The 20,324-nt window shown below is 46.2% G+C and overlaps 1 protein-coding gene across 1 annotated transcript in view; it reads right to left on the bottom strand.

The window, feature by feature from the left end:
* Window positions 1-20,324, bottom strand: part of KCNH2 (potassium voltage-gated channel subfamily H member 2) — a 53,296-nt gene that overhangs the window by 16,166 nt on the left and 16,806 nt on the right. Inside the window, exons 3-5 of the mRNA XM_074193368.1 lie at window positions 9,856-10,020; window positions 8,145-8,582; window positions 6,967-7,178 (exon numbers count right to left, since the gene is read on the bottom strand). Coding sequence (XP_074049469.1) covers window positions 6,967-7,178; window positions 8,145-8,582; window positions 9,856-10,020 — 815 coding nt within the window. The remainder of the gene's footprint in view (window positions 1-6,966; window positions 7,179-8,144; window positions 8,583-9,855; window positions 10,021-20,324) is intronic.

Here is a 20,324-nt window from a genome sequence, read left to right as displayed (position 1 = left end):
CAAAGAGAGGGGTGTGGGTATGAAGGAGCAGGACCCCAGAGGCAAGAATGCCAGAGGAGACCCAAGGAGCAAGACCTCCAGAAATGGGCATCAAGGGAGGGGATTCAGTAGAAACAAGAATGCACCAGCCGGGCAGGAATGTCAGAAAGTCTAAACTAGTTCTTTGACTGTCATATGGTGTGAGAACTATAGCTTCTATCATTCAAGGCAGCTTGGAATCACACAAAGTTTACAGATCACAAAGTCACAGATTCATATGATGTAGATACAAAAGAGATCAAGTATAAATGTGTCATTTTACAGTTGAGAAAACTAAGGCTCAGAAAGTGGAAGTAGTTAGGTTAAGGGCACAAATGATGGTCAGAGACCAAATTAGGATTTGCATCCACTCAGACTACAAAATCCAATGTTCTTTGCACTATACCAAGATGGCTCTAGCTACAGGGTAACCCCAGAGACTACATTCTCAATGTGTGCATCGAAATACTTAAGTTCCATTAGATTGGATGGCAAAAATAATATAACTCTAGACCCAAATCCAAGCCTAGATCCTATCTGATTCCATCTTGTAGGGTTCAAAATATAGGGCCATGTCTGAAAATGCTGCTATCTACTAGATCCCCTTCATACTAGCAAGCTAAGTACACCAGTCACCCTAGCTAGCCATCCCCTCCTTTAATCCAAGAAGGTGAAGCCACAACCCAGACTAGCCACAGTCCAGAGAAAGTGAAGGTAGAGTTATAGCCATTAGCCATGGTCCCTACCTACATACACCCAGGAAGAATAGGTGGGCACAGACCCTAAACCTTGTCATAGGAGCACATCCCTGAGGAAACAGTCATCTGAAGGTCTTCCATCAGGATGTAACGACACACACACACACACACACACACACACACACACACACACACACATATGTTTATATTTCTTCAGAGAGGAGATTCAGAGAACAGTTCAGGGTAAGGGAAGGGGTAGGGTAAGAAATGGGAATGAAGTCTGGCACAGTCACTGAGAAAGCATAAGCAAACTTCCACATAACTGTGGCTGTGAGGCCACATACCAAGTTGCCCTTCTTCCTCATTTCCCTGGGGAAGGAAACCATAGCAAGACCACGAAGGTGGTGGTTCCACAAACCCCACCCCAGCTCCACGTCTTCCCTAATTCTCCAACATACTGCAATGGTCCTAACATCAGATTCACCTAAGATTTAATCATTCCAAGATTCTGATGCCAGAGTACCCTGTTTACCCTCTAGCAACAAAGTTGTTCTCTATCTTGGTTGCCATCCCCTTGTTCCTCAGTTTTCCTGGTCACTCCTCATAGGAGGCAACAGGAAGGTGAAGGAGGGAGGAGGGAAGAAGGTGTGGCCCAACCAAGCTACAGAGCTAAGGCAGCACTGTGACTCAGAAGGCTAGGCTCTTCCCACTCTCACTGGCTCCCTGAAGCCTCCCCAAATTAGGGGTGAGGGCAGTGTAACAAACCTAAAGAAGAAGGAAGATGGCCTATATATCTGGGACAATTACTTTTCTGAACCCTAATATAACAATAAGCAAAAGCCTTCTTGACTGTATTGCCTAAAGAGGAAAGTGGGGAGACAGGCTTCAGTCCATCCTGGCACCCCAAGTCCACAGTCTCCTCCAGTTAATTAAAGAACATCATTTTTTCCATATGCCTTCACAGCAGCCTAAAGAAAGCAGCTGTCAGAGTAGTTATTAGACTAAGTCAGGCTCCCTTGGGCTGGAGTTGGGAGAAAAGGGGAAACATGAAGGGGAGAAAGAATTGAAAGAACATGAGAGAAGAGATGTCAGAATTCCTGGGACTGATAGACAATGTCATGGAAATATAGCAAGGCCTCAAAGACCCACACATTCTCTGGGGCTATAGACTTTCTCACTTCACTCCAACTTCGTACTTTCAGACACCCTGGTCCTCTCCATAGATGATGTAAGTCACAAAGTCACAAGGCTAGGATATACAAAAGAGTAAGGTTCTCAGTAAAATAGGGTCTGAGGGCAATCAGATAACAAAAAAAAATATGGCAAGATTCTTAACCTAGGATCCACACACCTCCAAAGAGACCACAAATACATTTCAGGGCACTTAAGAACTTGAATGGGAAAAAAAATTACATCTTTATTCCTTTGAATTTCTTTATAATATTATTTTTTTAAATTTATGTATTTAGAAACATTGCTACAAGAAGGGTTCATCTTTTTTTCCATAATGCCAAAGATGTCACAAAAAGGTTAAGCTAACTAATTTATAGTGAAAGGGAGAATTGACCAAGGCCCCAGTGGCAAGTAATGAGGAAAGCAAGGGGTCAGTATAGGCACCTAGTCTGAGATTCCTGTGATTGACTATTCTGATCTTTTCCCATAGATACAGTGCGACATGGCTCTCACAAAGACCTCTCCACTTTGGCTTCATTCATAATGGCCCTTAATGACTCCATTACAGCCATCATCATCCATTACTCTCACCCCTGCCGCCATAATGTAAACATACACTTACACAAGACCTACAGTAGACAGCCAGCTGTGTGGCAAAGATCCCCAGACCTAGGTTTTAGGCTGAGATCAGTCCCCTATGCATATGTAACCTATGGCTATTCATTCCATTTTCCTGAGACTTTCTGCATCTGTCAAATTAGAATAGGGTCAGCTGCTCCAGCTACCTCACACAAATGTCCTAAAGAGAATATAATGAAATGTATTGAAAAGCAATAAATTATCACAAAAACACAACATATTATTTACAATTATTACCCATCCCAGCTCCTTCTAGTCATCCAACTCTTCCTATCTTGCTACCATCCTTTGACCCCAGAACTGTGAAAAGCTGGAAAGAACCTAAGAAATCATTTAGCCCAGGGGGTTGGGGGCTAAACCCAGGGGGTCAGTGATCTTGTTTTTTTAAAACAAGATATTCTGATAATTGCATTTCAATATGATTGGTTTCCCATGTATTTTATTGTACTTCCCACAGTATACTCTGTATTTTAGTTTATCCTGATTCTGAGGAATCCATGGGATTCACCCACATGCCAAAGCTATCCATGAGACAAAAGACATGCCTCAGATCTAGCCCAACCTGCTTGTTTTTATAGATCAGGAACTTATGGCCTTGGTGTTAGGTAACATCAGATCAGAGAATAGACTCCAGATCACCTGGCCTCTAGAGCAGGGGTCTTCCCACCAGACCTCCCTCCTTCAGTGACCTCAACTCCTGTGCAGGACTCTACATGAGGTGATGGGAAGGTGGAGAAAGGAAGCTCCCCCTCCCACCCCTATAATACAGTATTCCTGAAGAAGACAGATTGGGGGAGCCAAGGCATGATCAAGAAACCAAGGTCCCCAACTCTCAAAATCTTGCATCTTGCATTTTGCATCTCCAATCTGAGAGCATATGCAAGATTGATTGGGTTCCAGCCTTCAGGTAAATCTTGGATCTCTCCAGCCCACCCATCCCAACTCTACTTGGACTGAGAAGTGTGAGAAGAGCTGCTACAATGTAGCAGCAGCTCTTCCCATGCTTCCTGGCTATCCTTAAAGGGTCAGATGTCTAAGCAACAGGTCATCAAGGGCCAGCACTGGTCAAAGGTGATCTGGCAGCTATTGCTTTTCTCCTATAACTAGAGAAGGCACCTTGAGCCTAATCAACCTAAAGGCTCTATTACTTCCCATCAAGACCCTTTCCCATTAAGATTCTTTTATTCATCTGACCTGCCCCCCCCCAACCTCCAACCTCTCCAAGTCTCCCTAAGCCATTTTCCTAACTCAATTCCCCTAAGAAACTATCCCATGTATACCTCCTCCTACTACTACTACTACTCTCAAAGCGTGTTCCAAATGATATATATCCAAGCCTAGAGAGACTCGGGCACAGAAAACTTTTCAAATTTTCCTGAGGAAAAGTGAAGAAGGTATCCAAAGACCTATCTAAGATTAGGCCTTCCCCATAGAGAGCCAAGCAGAGGTCCAATCCTGGGCTGCTCCTCTCTCTTCCCTTGGTGGGACAGTATCTAAGCCTAACAAGTGCTACTGAGAGTATCTCCATCTCTTATTAACCAACTTTTTCTGTCTCTCTGACCCTTACATCTCCCCATCTCTGTAGTTTCTAAACCTCTAGAGTCAAAAGTCACCCAGGCAGAAACTCTGTTGAGATTCACAACTCAGGGTAGGAGTAAGAAGACGGTGGCTTCATTGGGAGAACAGTGGCCCTTCATACATTATATCTGGAGGCTATTACCAGCTAGGACCTTAGGTGGAAAGAAGTAATCCTGTGCCAGACATAGGATCCTTTCCTTCTCCCTCTTCTGGCCCTCTGGTCATACACCCTTCCATCTTGGAAGATTGGCTGTCAAGGTAGACAAAGGGAAGGGGTGGGTCTGTGTATGGGGGAATTCCTTGAATTGAGATTCTTGGGAATACCCTATAACCCCAGCCAAAAGGAGAGAAAGGAGAAGAGTATCAGTCTCTCATTCCTCTAAGCCATCCTGTTTTCTCCAGCCTCTCACATCATCCAGTTTCCCCAGTACCATCATTCTTTTCCCTGAGACCATCATTGGTCTTCCTGCTCTCTTACCCATCTTGACCCCATGCGTCCCTATTGATCTGCCTCAGCGCCCATCAGTGGAGGGGAAGGGAGAGGTGTGGGTCACCTACCTCCTGGGCCACAAGGCTGGAGATGCGCACAGCACGCCGCACGCGGGCGTTCCTGGGCCTGGGCAGTAGAGCCCCGGCCTCTGCCCCTGCCCCACTCAACTTCCTGGCTGTGGACATGGTGGGCTCTATATTCCCCCCACCCAGCCCACCAGTCCAAAGGCCTGGGCTTGCTCCCCTACGGCACCTCAGGAACCCCTGGGTCAGGTGGGGCGAGAGGCAGCAAGGGATGGGCACCAGAGGCTGGCGGGCTGGCTCCAAGAGCTGTCCCTGGCATGGATCCAGGGGGGGTAAGGGGGATCTGGGCTTTGTCCCCCACAGCTGGCTCACCCTGGCAGCAGACACAGGCAACAGTGGTCAGCCCCGCTCATGCCATCCGGTGCCCGCCGAGCCCCAGCCCCCCAGTGCCGGCTCAGCTGCCAGGGCTCTGCACTCCACCCGCTGCCTGCCCAACAGCAGCAGATGGAGCCTCTGCTCCAGCTCCTCCTCCCCTCCCTCAGTCTCTCCCCCCTCCCCCCTACTGTGTTGGGTTCCCCCTCACACCCGCCCCCTCCCGCCCCCATGGGCCCTGGCAGCCACCCCTTCCCTCTGCCCCCCCCCCAAGGCCCCAGCTCTCTGGCTGAGCTGCTCTTGCTGCAGATGCTCCTGCAGCCCTCTCCCCTCCCCCCCAGCTGCCTGCCTGCCCGGCCTGTCACCGCAGATTAATGGTCTCCCCTACACCCCCTCCTCCCCAGTCCGGCCTGAGCACAGAGCAGGAGACAGAGACACCCACAGTGACACACGCAGATGGACACACACCCCTGCCTGCATCCCACAGACATAAAGGCACCCATAAAAATAATAATGTACGCAGATATACACATAAAAGGGAGTGCGGAATTTGGGAGAAGAAGGCTGGGAGTGGAGGTGGGGGTGGAAATAGCCAGGTGAGACTGGAGGAGGAGGAGGAGGAGGAAGAGGAGGAGGAAGACCATGCTGAGGGAAAGACCTGGGGGGGGAGGGGGCTGTCCCTGGCCAAGACCCAAAGGCCCAGTCAGGAGGAGGACCCAGATTGGGACTGGCAAAGCAATGGAGAAGAAAGCTGTTCCAACCTCAGATGCCCTCTAGGCCCAGAAGGGGAACAAAGAGCTAGAAGGGAATGGGGGTACAGATCTGGGGAACCCACTAAGATATTCAGGACTTTTCATCCTATCCCAGCCTAGGGAGGATTGGCACCTGGACACTCATGCTCCTGGTCCTGTCCTCATCATACCTCCAGCCTCTTTCCCTCTGCTGAAATGACCCATCCAGCTGAGATATAAAGGAGTTACAGGCAGCGGGGCATGGTTGGGGAGTAGTGAGGTAGGAGGCAAGGGGGATGAGGCAGTGGTATAGAAAGTGGGTGTCAGACAGATGGGCAGGAAGTCAGAGTCCAACCAGGAAATCACTTCTAGTACTACCCACAGAGCATGAAGGAACCTTGCTTTTAGCTTTTCCTGCTGATATTTTTGGGGATCCATGCCACTCTAATTTCTCCTCAATCCATAGGCTTCTGGCTCCCTCTTCTCCATTCCCACAAGGATGGGGCACAAAAAAAGCATTCTACCCCATTCCCTGACCTCAAGGCAAGCCCCCAACAACAGCCACCTCACCTTAGCCTTGGAAGGTCAAGCATACCCCACCTTGATGAGAGCAGGTTTCCTTAGACTGAAATCTCCAAGTCATCTGCTTCCTCATGGTCCTCCACTCCCATTCCCCATGATGGGGCTGGATCGTGCTTCTTCCTCTGGCCCCCCACCTCTCCAGCCTCAACAGTCCTTACCCAGGATTCTGCTTTCCTTCCTCAGGACTCCCATGGTTGGTTCCTATCCTCCCACCATCTCTGTCTCCATTCTTCAGGCCACCAGGTCTACAAGGTCATCTCCTCTTCTTGTATCATTTCACACCTCTGCCAGACCCTAGATATATAACCTCCCTCACATTCTCTCTAATCTACTGGATTTTCTCACTATTTCCCAAAAGCCATTTCCTCTCCCTGCTCTGACTGACCTTTTGCCCCACCAGTGGCCTAGTGTATCCATTTCATTCAACCACTTCCAACTCCCTGCTTCCTTTCCTCCAGTACATTCTCCCAGAGAACTCCATTCACTTCTCAACATGACTTCTCTAGAAGGGCTAACATCAACTCTGGAGCCTAACTCTACTCCACCAGTGGGCACACTCATCCCCAGGTTCTAAATCCTGCCTCAGCAACAAGCCCAGGCCCCTTCAGCAGGGAAAAGGGAGGAGAACTCAGACAGGACAAAAGCAGCACATGAACTCTTACCTGGGTGACTTTCTCAGTGACGTTATGGGTCCTTTCCTTGATCTTTGGGGCAATGATCTCACGGTCACTAGCAGGTGAGGCCAGGAAAGGATCACCCTTCAGGTCCACGAAGTTCAGGGTAATCTGAGGAATCTTGCTGATAGTGCGGTAACGGACGAGGTCCGAGTCTGAGGTGGAGTTCAGGAGACTGCTGCGTAGGGGGTGCATGGCCCCTGGGTTGGGCAGGGGAAGGAAGAGAGTGGTCAAGGGGTCAGGCAGCAAGGGGGCAGGAAACAGCTTGGTCAGGAACATGGGGAAATGGCTGAAATAGGGGGACTGGGAATAGCAATATGGTGGCACAATAAGGAGGTTAAGCACATGAGGCCAATAGCTGACTTAAAATACCAGTGGACAGGTAGGTAACAGTAAAAAGTTGGGAGGTAAGTCAGGACAGTGAGTGGGGTAAGAGAATTTAGGGGATCAAGAGACTAAATCAATAGAACATTGGACCAGAACCAGAGACAAGACATTGCCAGGATCAGGGAACTAGTTGGTAAGTGAAGGGTTAGAAGTCAAGAGTACCAAAAAGTTTTAGAGTTCTATGCATGGTAAGTTAGAGAGGTACACAGAATAGCCTGCTCTCGCTGGAGATCAGCAAGTCAGAGAGGAGTGTAAAGTTCAGGTCAAAGCAAAGAGGGCAAGGACACTCAAGGAAAAGTAGGCAGCAACTGGACCTGGAGAACTACCTCTGCTGAGTCCCTCAGATTCAAGATCTAGAGATCCAGATGTCAGGAAAGATCTTTAGAGTTGGAGAATGTAATGGGATGGATATTTAATGGAATGAATGGATGCTTAAAGGGATTAAATAAGTGCCTAATGGGATTTCTCATCTTATGGCATGGAAGGGGAAACTGCGGGGATCCAGAAAACAGGAGAACAAGAATGGAAGGAATGCAGAGAACTGGGCAACAGATGGAGAAGGGGCTTGGACAAAGGGAGGCAGAAACCCCATCTGGCCACAACCACACAGAGCTTCCAGACTTCTGCTGCTCTCTACTCCTGAACAGCACTGAGCCCCAGATTATCCTTTTCTTTATCCTAGCCCCTTTCCTGATAAGAGCTGTTCCTCTTTGTCTATTTCCCCAGCCTAGGGATAGGGTCCCCACCCCAGCCTTTGGTGCCCCGGCCAGCCCCCTCACCAGTGCTGGCGTGGCGGGGGGGTGGGGGCATCGTGCCTGCCCTCATGGCCTCAATGTCATCAGCAGAAGATGCTCGTCGGACGCTGGCACAGCTCTCACGAGAGCGGGTCCGAGCCAGACTGCAACTGGAGCCCGAGGCATCAGGGTTGAGGTTCCGGGTCCGAGGTGAGGAGTGTGTAAGAGGTACACTACTAGGGGAGCCAGGCCCAACCAGAGCCCGCCGCTCCTCAGCTAGGCCAGGGGGCCCTGACACATGGTTATCAAGTGAAGATGTCACCTCATCGAGAGCCAGAGACTCGCTGCTAGGAGGTGCTGGAGTCAGGTCCACATCCACCACAACTGCCCCTGGAGCCCTTGGGCCACCAGGCCGGAGGGATGGTTCCCGAGCCGTCAGGGCTAGAAGTGCTGGAAGCTTCAATCGAAAAGTCCGACCACGGCCTGGTGGGTGAAACAGGAAGATGTCAGAATCACAGCAGCCACATGACCCCCCCCCCCAGGAGTTTTGTCCATTCCTCTAGAAGCAGCCCCAGCCAGAGAGAATGTCCCAGTTGCTGTGCTCCAGCCACTTATAGAATCACAGAATTTCAGAGTTAAAAAGCACTTAAAAGTTAATCTAATCAGACCCTTTCCCAAGGGAACCCACCACCAACCAAAGGGGAAGCTGAGGCAGTCAGAGTTGCGGAATACTGCTGAACTTAGAATCAAGATGTCCTGGGTTCAAATTCTACTTCTGACACTTAATAGTTGCATAGCCCTGAAGAGATCACTTAATCTGTCAAATAACGTGAACTAAGATAAATCCCCAGAATTCATCTAAGTCACAAATCAGTTGTGATCTACTTTTAAAGAAAGATTTCACATGATGACTGTTCCCTAAGCCAAGTTCACAAATCCTTTGAGTATCTGTATGATCTCCTAAAAATAAACAGTAATTCCCCAAACACTTTCCCATTAGGCAGTTCATTTAATCATCACAACACCCTCTGTGAGGGAGATAGGGTAGACATTATTATCCCCAAATTTGGTCCTCATTTCCTGGGTGGGAAAGCAGAGCTCCAAAGTAGTCAAATATTGTTGTTTGTCCTTTGTTCTTGAAGGGGACAATGGTGTTAGAGAGGTGTGACTTGGTCTACAGCCATTTGGCGGTAGAGTTAGGTCTGGAACCCAGGTCTCCTGACTCTTGGTCTGATGCTATTAGGAGTCTTCAAGGAAAAGCATATCACAGGAAAAGAAAACAGACACCAACTCAAGTAAAGAGAGCTCACTAACTGGTTCATCACAAATCAACAAAGAGATCTCCCACAAAGCTCCCTAACCCTGACTCTGCTAAGTCCAGTAACAGGCCCATCTGACAACTGTCCCAGCATTCAAGGGGTCTAGAGTTGGAAGGAACTGGTCAAACTCCTTCTAGTTTATAGATGAGGAAGTTGAAACAAAATGAGCTATGTGACTTGCCCGAGGCCAAGCAGAAAATGGTGGAGCTAAGATTCCAACCAAGTCCTCAGACTCCCAATTCAGAGTTCTTTCTGAGGAAATGTCTGAATCAAATGGAACATTTTGATTTCCTATCACCTCTATGCCAAATCCCCCCACTCCTCCCCAGAATCTTCTCCTTCCTACTGTTATCCTCAGGGTAGAAAATATTGAAGGCAATCCCACTGTGGATACTCAGGACAACTCAGGAAGATAGGTGAAGAAGATGAACACCTACCTGGAGCCAACCAACTGGTTGCAGGACCTCGGTGGTTGGCATCATGGGCCAGGGACCCCGACAACTCTGTCTCCATCACCACTTCAAAGTTGAGGATAAACATGATGACAGCCCCATCCTCGTTCTTCACAGGAACTACATCCACCAGGCACAAGAAGCAGCTGCCTAAGGGGCAGACCCAGGACCTTGAGAAGAGTAGGGATGAGCAGCCCCTCCTAACTAGTAGCCACTAGCAACCTATGCTAAGGAGTCAGGTACCAATATGAATAAGAGAAATGCCCCAAAGCCAAAAGGGTCCCAGCCAGCATCCACCCTTTCTTTCTCTCCACCTCCATCTTAGTTATTAGTTTGTCGGTTTTACTGCCCATCTCTCTCTAGTCCAGTCTGTCTCTTGGCCTCTAATATCTCCCTTACTTTGTTTCTGTATCTTTGTTCTGATTTCTCTTTAGATTATAAACTTCTTCAGGACAGGGTCTTTTTGCTTCTTTTGTATCCCCCCCAGCACTAGTACATAGAATGTGCTCAATACATGATTATTGATTACTCTCTCCATCTCTATATTCATTCAGGCTCAGGCTTAATAGTTCTGCTCAGTCATTGAAGCCCCTACAACAGGTAAACTAAAGCTTAGTAAAGGAGGAAATTACTTACTCCTTCACATTTAGCAACCATAACCAGGGCTATCTCCATACTCCATGCCCCCAAATGGCTTATTTCATTATCCTGACTTTAGGTCAATCTGACTTGTCAAGAACAATCACATTCCCACATCTAGTATCTCCCTCTGGTCCTCCCTTGTTGTAGCTAGTACAGCATCATGCTCCCTGGAGGTCAATTTAATTGATAATAGGTCCAGGAAGGGCATTGTGGCATAGTGGCCTCATAGTCCCACCTCTGCCCCAGAGGAGCTGAGTGACACTGGGCAAATCACTAACCATGGCAGAGCTTCAGGTAATGCTCTAAGACCCTGAAGTTGCAAATGAGTAACTGAGCTGCATGACTGGAGGGAATTTCCTTGCCCAAGAATTCTCAGTGAAATCAAAGATTAGGACAACAGCTTGATATCGATGAAGCAAAGGTGATGGAAATATCTCCAACTGTAATGCTAATGGTAAACTACCAGTAGGGATCACTGGAAGTGTTGTAGTGACAGCAGTAGCAGTGATGACAGCAGACCCTGTGGTCCCACCATGTACATAATCCTTTCTCTCATAATTAGATCCCCCTCCAACATCCTGCTCTTATCCCACCCCTTAACTTTAGTGTCTGGTTCTAAACTCAGAAACTGGAGATGAGAATCCTTTGAAATCAATTGGGAAGAGCTGAGCATCTTCAATAGGTCACTGTCCAGGGGCTACAAGAGGCCTTGGTTTAAATGGATCCCTGGCCTAAGCAACATTCTCTGCTTATCCCTTAATCATAGGACCCTTGAGAATGATGGATGAAGAGTTTACTTCAGAATCAGTAAAAAAGGCACTAGACAGGAATATACAGTGTTTCCTCCACCCTGGTTCCTTTGAAAATGGAGGAGGGATAGGGACACTAATCAGATTGGGGTTTCTGGCAGCTGTGGGTTAATCCTATGGAATGAGATTCATCCAAGTCAAGTTGGGATTTGAAGGAGGAAAAAAGATGCTACAGATAAGGAGGATGGTCCAAAGGAATGGCTGGCTAAGGGTAACATCCCCCCCAAAAAATAACCTCACTCACCCTATATTCTTGGCCTTCAGGGCCACCCCAGGAGTAACAGAACAGTATACACCTTCCTTCTATTTGCTTCTGTCTCTCCTGTCCCAAACTCCTGGATTCTTACCCCCCCACCAGACCTAAAGCACAGCTGTGGAGTTCAGAGGCTTTGGGGGCTGGGCCAGGAGACTGCCTGGAACTCTGACAGTCTGCCTGGAGTTTATGCCCAAATATGGCTGTGGCCAGCAGAAGCTGGAGTGGGGACTGGCCCTGGACAGTGGCCCAACAGAATGGCCAGAGACCTAGGGGACCTCCAGCCCCAGGGTTCTAGAGACCCTTGAAATCACAGCTACTGGTTACCCTAGCAGCCTGGTCTAAGAGATTCCTCAAGTCTGGAACTGAGAACTCTTTGACAGGTTATCTGCAAAATCCTGCCTTCTCATCCTAATTCTAGGGGTACAGATCCTATGAACCCCACACAGTACAGGCACTCTACTATGAGAAACCCCTAGATGCCCCTAGATCAAAGTCCTTACTTCTCAGATTTCCCCCAACCTCACAGCAGTAAGGACCCCAAATGTGAGCTACTATCCCTAACTAGCCTTGCTCCTTTCTTATCCCTACACCCCAGGACTCCCTGGCCCTCTTGGTTTGACTGAATTATATTAAGGAAAATATTTCCTGAATGTATCCAAAGTCCCGGTTATTCCAAAAATGCAGGCTGGAGCAATGCCTGATGGCTGAGGGAGATAGGGCTTAGGAGGAAGAAGAATCTGCTCTAAAGGGACAGGGAGGGGAAGAAGGGGTGTTCTTATCTTTTTTATCTTCTGACCAGTCCCTCCACGATGCCCCCCCACTCTCCAGCCCCCAAGACAGGTCAGTTAGGACCTACCTGGGGTTGTGCCAATGCCTACAGTCAGTTCCCTCCCATCTGCAAGTCAAACAAGACAGACCATTCTGCAGGCAAGGTCTCTGAGTTAAAGCTAGGGCAGGTAGGAGAGGGAGGGGTGTGCCGAGGGCCCCCTGGGGACTGAAGTAGGAGCAGTAGCAGGGATTCCTGCCAGATGAAAGGGCGGGACATGGGGACAGCCAAGATCTGGGCACCACATGTAACTTCCAACTATGCCCACTGACTGGGCCTGGGAGCAGTGAGGAAGGGGGAAGCTATAGGCTCAAAGAGTATCACTGGGGTGGACTCAGGGGCTGCAAGTTGGTGGGAATAATGGGCTGAGGACTCAATAGAGATTTAGGAATCAGTGAGCCTGATGGGCTCAACATAAAAGAGTCAATGATGGATGTGGGCTGAAGATCCAGGAACTGGATGAGGGATTGGGGGTGGCAATGATAACTGTAAGGGACTGAGAGGTCATTAAGGGTGAGGGAGTTAGTATCCAGGGATCAATGGATGTGATGGTTTCATTGGGAGTCAATGTGACTAATGGATTGCCTCTGGGGCTCAGTGATGACTTGAGAGTCCAAAGATCAATAAGGGTAAGAGGTTGATAGTCTTGGGAGTCAGTGGAAGTGATGGATTTATTTATCAGATCAGTGAAGACAATGAATTCAGTGTCAAAAGGTGAGGGAGGGTTAATGGCTAAAAGTATAACTAGATCACATAGTAAATAAAGTGCTGGGCCTAGAGTCAGAAGACCCAAGTTCAAATCCTGATTCAGACACTGATTAATTATGTGACCCAGGGCAAGTCACCTAATCTCTCAGTCTCCTCATCTGTCAAATGGAAAGAGTAATACCATTTGCTTTTACAGAGTTGTGAAAATCCAATGAAATAATATCCGTAAAGCACCCTGAAAACTTTAAAACATTATATAAAAATTGAATATTATCATGAACTCAGAGGAAAAGGTGGTAATGGGCTCAGGGTCTTTGGGCCACTGAAGGTATATCCAGCATTTTCATGCCATTTGTGGGGAGAACCTAAGGGTCCCCTAGTCAGTTGGGATGATGTGAGCTATGGGTCCCAGTGTCAGTAGACCAAAGTCTAGTGAAAAGCATGGGTGATGTCCACTAATGTCAATGACTGAGGAAGTGGTGAGCTGAGGATGTCAGGGTCAGTGGAAGTGAGGGTCAATAAGGGTAATGAACTCAGTGACAAGAATTCAATGAAGATTATGGACTGAAGACAGTGGGAGTAATAAGCTCAGTGAAGGTAAGGGATTCAGTGCCTATGGGGGTAATGGGCTTAGTGTCTAGGAGCCAGTTAGGTAAGAATAGACTCTCCCACTGGAAATGATCTAAAGATGGTATAATCCATCCTGAATTTGACCAGAAATAGTAGCCCTAAAAGTTTGAAGATTTCTAGTGCTGAGAAACACAGTGTCTCAAACATCCCATTATATTTTGGGACAGCTCTAATTGTTTTAAATTTTTTTTGTTTACAATAATTACAAATCTATAACCCTACAATTTCCAGTCAATATAGGGAATTGCTGGCATGGAAACCCTCTTTGCTGATACAGGTCAGTAATTTGTCTATAACTTAGGATCTCAGAGTTGTTTGAGGGCTAACCCTAATTCCTGCTTCCCATGGTCATAAAGCTATTGTGTTGGAGGCAGAACATGAGCACTAGATTTCCTGACTGGCTTTCTATCCAACTCTGCTACCTTTCTCTCACATTATACCTAAATATAATACATGGAAAATTGACAAAGGAGCAAACATTAACAATTGGGAGGATCAGGGAAGGTTTCTTAGAGGAGGTGGGGCCCTATTGAGCCTTGAAAGAAGTTGAGGAATCTAAGATTCCTTCTCTCTTATAAGAGAGAAATACATTCCAAAAATGAAAAATAGTAAACATACACTAATGATGAAAACAAGCCATTGCTCAGCAAAGACCTCCGAGTTGAGCATTAAAAAAAGCAATTAAAAAAGAGCAAAAACATCTATATCAGCACTTTTTTGGTAACATAGAGCAAAAAAAAAAAAAAAAAAAAAAAGCAGGGGCAGCTAGGTGGCATAGTGGATAGAGTACCGGCCCTGGAGTCAGGAGTACCTGAGTTCAAATCCAGTCTCAGACACTTAATAATTACCTAGCTGTGTGGCCTTAGGCAAGCCACTTAACCACATTTGCCTTGCAAAAATCCTAAAAAAAAAAAAAAAAACCAAAGATCAAAGCAGATGTTCATCAATTGAGGGAATAGCTAAACAAATTATGGTCCTTTGAATGTAATGGAATACCACTGTGCTATGAGAATGAAAACACAGAAAAGCATGAGAAGACTTCTATGAACTGAAACAAAGTGAAGCAAGTAAGAGGCAGAAAACAATATATACAATGACTATAATAATGTAAATTACAAAACAACATAACACAAAGCTGAATGCCATAGAATTATAATAACCAAATTTTGCCCCAAAGAACATAAATGTGAATGGAACTTCTTCCCTTCTCTGCAGAGGTGGAAAACTTTGGGTATGGAACATTGAATATAATATTGGACTTGGTTGTTGTATTGGTTAGTGTGGGGGAGCTTTTTTCTCTCCTTTTAAAATTCTTTATTTCAAGAGATGGATCCCTGAAAGAGATGAAATATATTGGAAAACAAAGATATAGAAATAAAAATTTGAATTAAATACGTGTCTGAATATTGCAAGGTATAGCAACACCGCAAACCCCAGCTCCCATATCCCATCTCTCCTGGATCTTCAATCTTACTCCTTTTCTTCCTCACATCCCCTACCCCATATGGCTCCAGTCAGCCTGGCTCCCCTGGGAACTGGAGGAAACAGTCAAGTGTGGGATCACAGTAAATGGAGAGTAGCATCAGGCCCTGGCAAGGCCTGGGCTGGCACTCTGCCACCTACGTTGGAACCTCCCCAGAACTCAGAGCTGTAGTACCACTGAGAACCACTTCATGGCAGCCTCAGTCCAACAATCTTGAGATTTTCTCAGGAGAACAGAGGGGTGTGGAATGGACACTAGACAAGGACCAGGACTTGACACCAGGAAGAGGCTGAAATAAACATGATGTCAGAATCATCTGCACCCCAAGACCAAAAACCCTCAACTCCAGTCATCAGAGGAGAACTAGCTCAGGGGACATTTTAGTTGCTAACTGGACACAGACCCAGAGCTACCTGTAGGATCCAAAACCATCTAGTCCCTGGCCAGAGCAGGGGACCTTAGGCATTCTTGCCAAAATCCTCTCTACCACAGGGTAGGCAAGTGATAAAGTAAAAAATAAAAGACTTGACATCCAAGGGCTTGGGCTCAGGAGCTCTAAGGTCTACCATGCTATTATGCTGACACACTTTATAAAGAAGTTCCATGAGAGCCTCTCGCAATCAGAAAATTTTTCTCCCAAAAATCAAAAGGACAAGCAGGGTTTGAACATAAGAAAACCCAATATGCTGTCAATAGGAAGTACAAAGGGGAACAGCCCCAGAAGACAGACCACCTCCCCCTCCTCAGTCCCCTCCACACACATATCCCAGCCAGGAACCCTCTAGTCATGAGTTTCTTGGTTACAAATTCACAGCTTCAATAAATCTGGTACTCAGCCCAACTGCTCTTCCATCTATTCCTCCCACTACATCCCTTCTAGTTGAAGGCATTGTTTCCCCAAAGGTAGACTTCAGAGTTGGGATAAAGATTTGAAAAAGAAGAAGAAAAGGAAAGGAGCAGAGATGGTAAGAAAGGTTAATATTAATAGGAACTCACAAAAATAATTCGCTTAATAGCACTCAACAGGTTACAAAAGGTTTTCCTCACACTGAGCCTGTGGAGTGGATAATGAACTGCCCTTTGAACACTGAGGCCATTAACCTCAATGACCACAGAACACCAAACCTATTACTCCCACTGATGCCCACTTTTACAAATAAAGAAATGAGACCCAGAGAAGTGATCTACCCAAGACCAAAGGAAAATTTAGTAGCTGATTCAAGGAAAGTCACCTCCCATCTACAGACCTCAATTTCCTCATCTGCAAAAGAAGGTAGTTGGACAAGATGAGCCCTTTACAACTCTAGAGTCTATGCTGTTTGCTCTGATCCTCAGTCTCCTCATTCCTAGTCTAAGGCTCTTTCCCCAAGAGGTGGAGAAGAAGATAGGGGAAAGACATGGAGATGGGGGCAATAATGAGGCTTAGGGAAAGGGTTGGAGAGATCACTTGGGGCCAGAGGGCAGCAAGGTAAGCAGTTGCTTCTGGCACGACTTGAAGTGGGTTATTTTTGGTTTATGGCGGAAGTAGGGGAACACCAAGTATGATTCTTTAACATTCTATTTTGTAAATACACATGTTTTAATGCCAATCTCCATAACACACAGGTATTTATTTTGTGACCTTAAATCTCATGTGTCTCAGTGAAGGCTTTAGAACCTCTGGTGGACAGTAATACAAGGAAGATTAAAATTTTTCAAATCTTGCCTTAGGCACACAAATCCCTAACCCTGGCTAAGGGTATGGGGTAAGAAAAAGTGGGAAAGGAAATCAGAATAAGAACAGAAGCAAGGAAGAGAGGGAGGTGGGGAGGGGAATGAGGAGGAAGGGGGCAAGAAAGAGAAGAGAGGTGGTTAAAGAAGAATGGGGAGACACAAGAGGAATCAGGAAGAGTCAGCAAACACAATCCAGTTGCAGAAAGTGGCTGAGCTGCAGGCTCCCAAATACTATGTGTTAATTCATCAGCACATAATCTGTCGTTTTCATTTAATGCCAACACATACACAGAGCCATCCACCCTGCAGCTGCTCATTTCCCCAAACCCGGATTCCCTTTCAGCGCCTCCAGGCCCGGCTGCATGGGTTGGGCCTGGGCCCAACCCAGTAAGCAAAGCTCCACTGTACTGTATTTGTATTCCATGACCTTTTACAGCCAGAGGAGGGCAAGGTCAAAAATGATTTTAGAGTTTGCAGGTGACCCAAAGAAACATGATAAATAGAGGAAGGGAGAGAAAGGCAGAAATTTGGTTCTTCAATGTCTGCTGAATTAAATTTCTCCCAGGGTATGATGGGAAAAGTGCTGAACTTGGAGTCAGGAGACCTGAGTTCAAGTCCCAGCTCTGATACTACTTGCTATGTGATCTTGGACAAGTTATCTGCCCTTTCTCCAGACTGCAGCTTCCTTGTCTGTAAAAGGCAGGAAAGAGAGAGAGAGATCATTCCTGCCCTATCTACCCAAATGGTTGAATGTGAAGATCTAAGAAGATAAAGGCCAATAAAATATTTGGGAAAATATCAGCTCTACAGGAATAGAAGGCAGTAGTAGGTGACCTCAGGGAAGGCCACTGTTCTTGCCCCTTGCCCCTTTCCAGTCCCTTCTAGGTGGGAAGCTCCACCCTGGGCCCAATCCCAGAGCTGGGCTGAGACTAGAGAGCAGGGGCTCAACCCAGGTCCCTGTCCGCCCCCAGCAAAAGATGCTGTCTCCGGCTCAGGGCTGGCTGTGTAGTGTCAGGTTATATTTAGCTTGGTGGCGGCGACAGGAAGAGGCAGCAGAAACAGCAACTCCTGGTCTGAGGCCATAGTGTTACTGACATCCCACTTACAGCTGAGGCAAGTGTGGAGAAGGAGGTGAGAAACAGGGGAAGGTCAAAGAGACTAGATGGACCAACAGCAAGAATATGGAAAGTCAAGAATCAAGGAGTTGGGATGGGTGGGTGGGGTTGGAGAGGCTCAAGGTATTTTGAATACTTGAAGAATATCCATAGCCTTCCATGGTGTCAAGAGCTAATACCCTACTGCCGCTTAAACTCAGAAACTGGGAGCGGTGTAGAGAGGACAGAGCATAAGGATAAGCCAAGAGGATCATAGCAATCCAGAGGCCATAAGCATCCCACTCCTCAATTTCCAGACATCTTTTATATTTGTGATATACCTGTGAATCTGTCAGCACACTAGCTCATGAAGAATTTTTGCCTAGACTTATCACTCCATCCAACCTTAAAACCCAAACACATTTTCTGTGTTTTCATTTTTCACAATATTCTAGGATAGCCTTTCATCACTTCACACCTAGATTACAGTAACAGCTGCCAACTGATCTCCCCAACTCCCTTCCCTTTCCCCAAAAAATCCTTTCTGCATACTGATGCCAAAGCAATCTTTCCAAAATTGCTGTTATCTTCACACCACCACCCCTTGTTCAAATTCCTCGAGGCTCTCAATAATTCAATGGAAAAAAATGCATAGGGACTTGAAGTCAGGAGTCCTGGATTTAAAACTTATTCCAAAGACAGTTAGAGGGCTGCTAGGCCTGGAATCAGGAATATATTAATTCAAATCATGCCTCAGATACTTACTAGGTATGTGAACCCTGGTCAAGTCACTCAAACCTTTCAGCCTCAGTTTGGTCTACTATAAAATAAAAGGGTAGGACTTGATGACCCCCCCAAATTTCTTTTAGCTTTTTTAAAGAGGGAGTTCCATAACACAGTGATACAACAGAAATAGAACCAAGAAGACCTAAGATTAAATATTGCCCCAACATTTATTAATACTATGATCCTGGGCAAGTCATCCAACCTCTCTGCACCTCAGTTTCTTCATCTATAAAATGAGAATTAAAAATATACTACCTAGGTCATAAGACAGTTGTGAGAAAAGAGATGTGCAAAGATTAAAACTCTTATATATACAGTATTACATACTAAACCTTATTCTCTGCTTCTCTCTATGTTGCACCCTCAGCTCCAGTCAAACCAGTTTCCTCCATCTCCATACTCAATATAATCATTTCCACCTCTGTGGAAGAAATTTTTTCCTCCCTTCTGCTCTACTCAAATCCTTGTCCTTCTTCAAAGGCCAGCTTATATCCCACCTTCTGCTTAAAGTCTTCCCTAACTGCCCCAATTCTTACTGATCTCTCTTATCTAGGAGCACCTTTTGTGTTTCCCATCTGGACCACACAACTCATGACTAGAAGAATATGGAATGCTTAGTAAATTATCAATATTTACTTGCTACTGACAGCGATCAGCATAGTCCTTGATCAGTACAATAACACATTCCTCTAACTGAATCTCAAGGACCAAATATCCCTAATTTTTTTTTTTTAATTCAGAGAAGATAACCTGTTTAAAACAAAAACAGCTTGATTCAAGAAGACAATCTGAGTCCCCAATAGAATATGCTAGTCAATCTGACCAAAAACTCAATGACTTGGATCAGTTCTTCTCCCTGATCTTCATTTGCCTCTGGTTTGTTGTTGTTGTTCAGTCATTTCAGTTATGTCCAACTATTTGTGACCCCCAATAATCTGGGCAAAGAAACTGGAATGGTTTGCCATTTCCTTCTCTATTTTAAAGATAAGTAAATTAAGGTAAATAAGGCTAAGTGACATGACCAGGGTCACATAAGCTATTAAGTGTGTGAGACCAGATTTGAAATCAGTCCCTCCTGTCCCCAGGTCCAACAACCTATCCACTGCACTCTATCCACTCTGCTATCTAGCCATCCCCCCCATATTTAAAAATCCAATGGATTTTCCTCCATTCCTTGACTGCCGCAGCATCTGACCCTGTCTCCTTCTGGATTCTCTGTCTTCACTAAGTATTTTGCTCTCTCACAATTCTTTTCCTATTTGCCCAATTACTCCCCATTATGTCCACTAATCTTAGCTGTCTCTCCAAAGCCCTGGTCTGCCCCCTCCCATCTTTCCCTTTCTAGTCAATACTATATTATTTGGTAATCTCATTGGTCCCCATGGGTTCAATTATCATCTCTATGCAGATGATTCCCAGATCCTTATATTCAGCCCTAGCCTCTCTTGAGTCTCTTAGATAAGTCAAACTAGATGTCCCATAGGCATCCCAAATTCAATTTTTCAAA

The sequence above is a fragment of the Macrotis lagotis genome, chromosome 7 (genome assembly GCF_037893015.1).
Source record: "Macrotis lagotis isolate mMagLag1 chromosome 7, bilby.v1.9.chrom.fasta, whole genome shotgun sequence".
NCBI lineage: Eukaryota > Metazoa > Chordata > Mammalia > Peramelemorphia > Peramelidae > Macrotis > Macrotis lagotis.
Note: the sequence above shows the minus strand (reverse complement) of the source record. Positions and strands in the feature narration are given on the sequence as shown.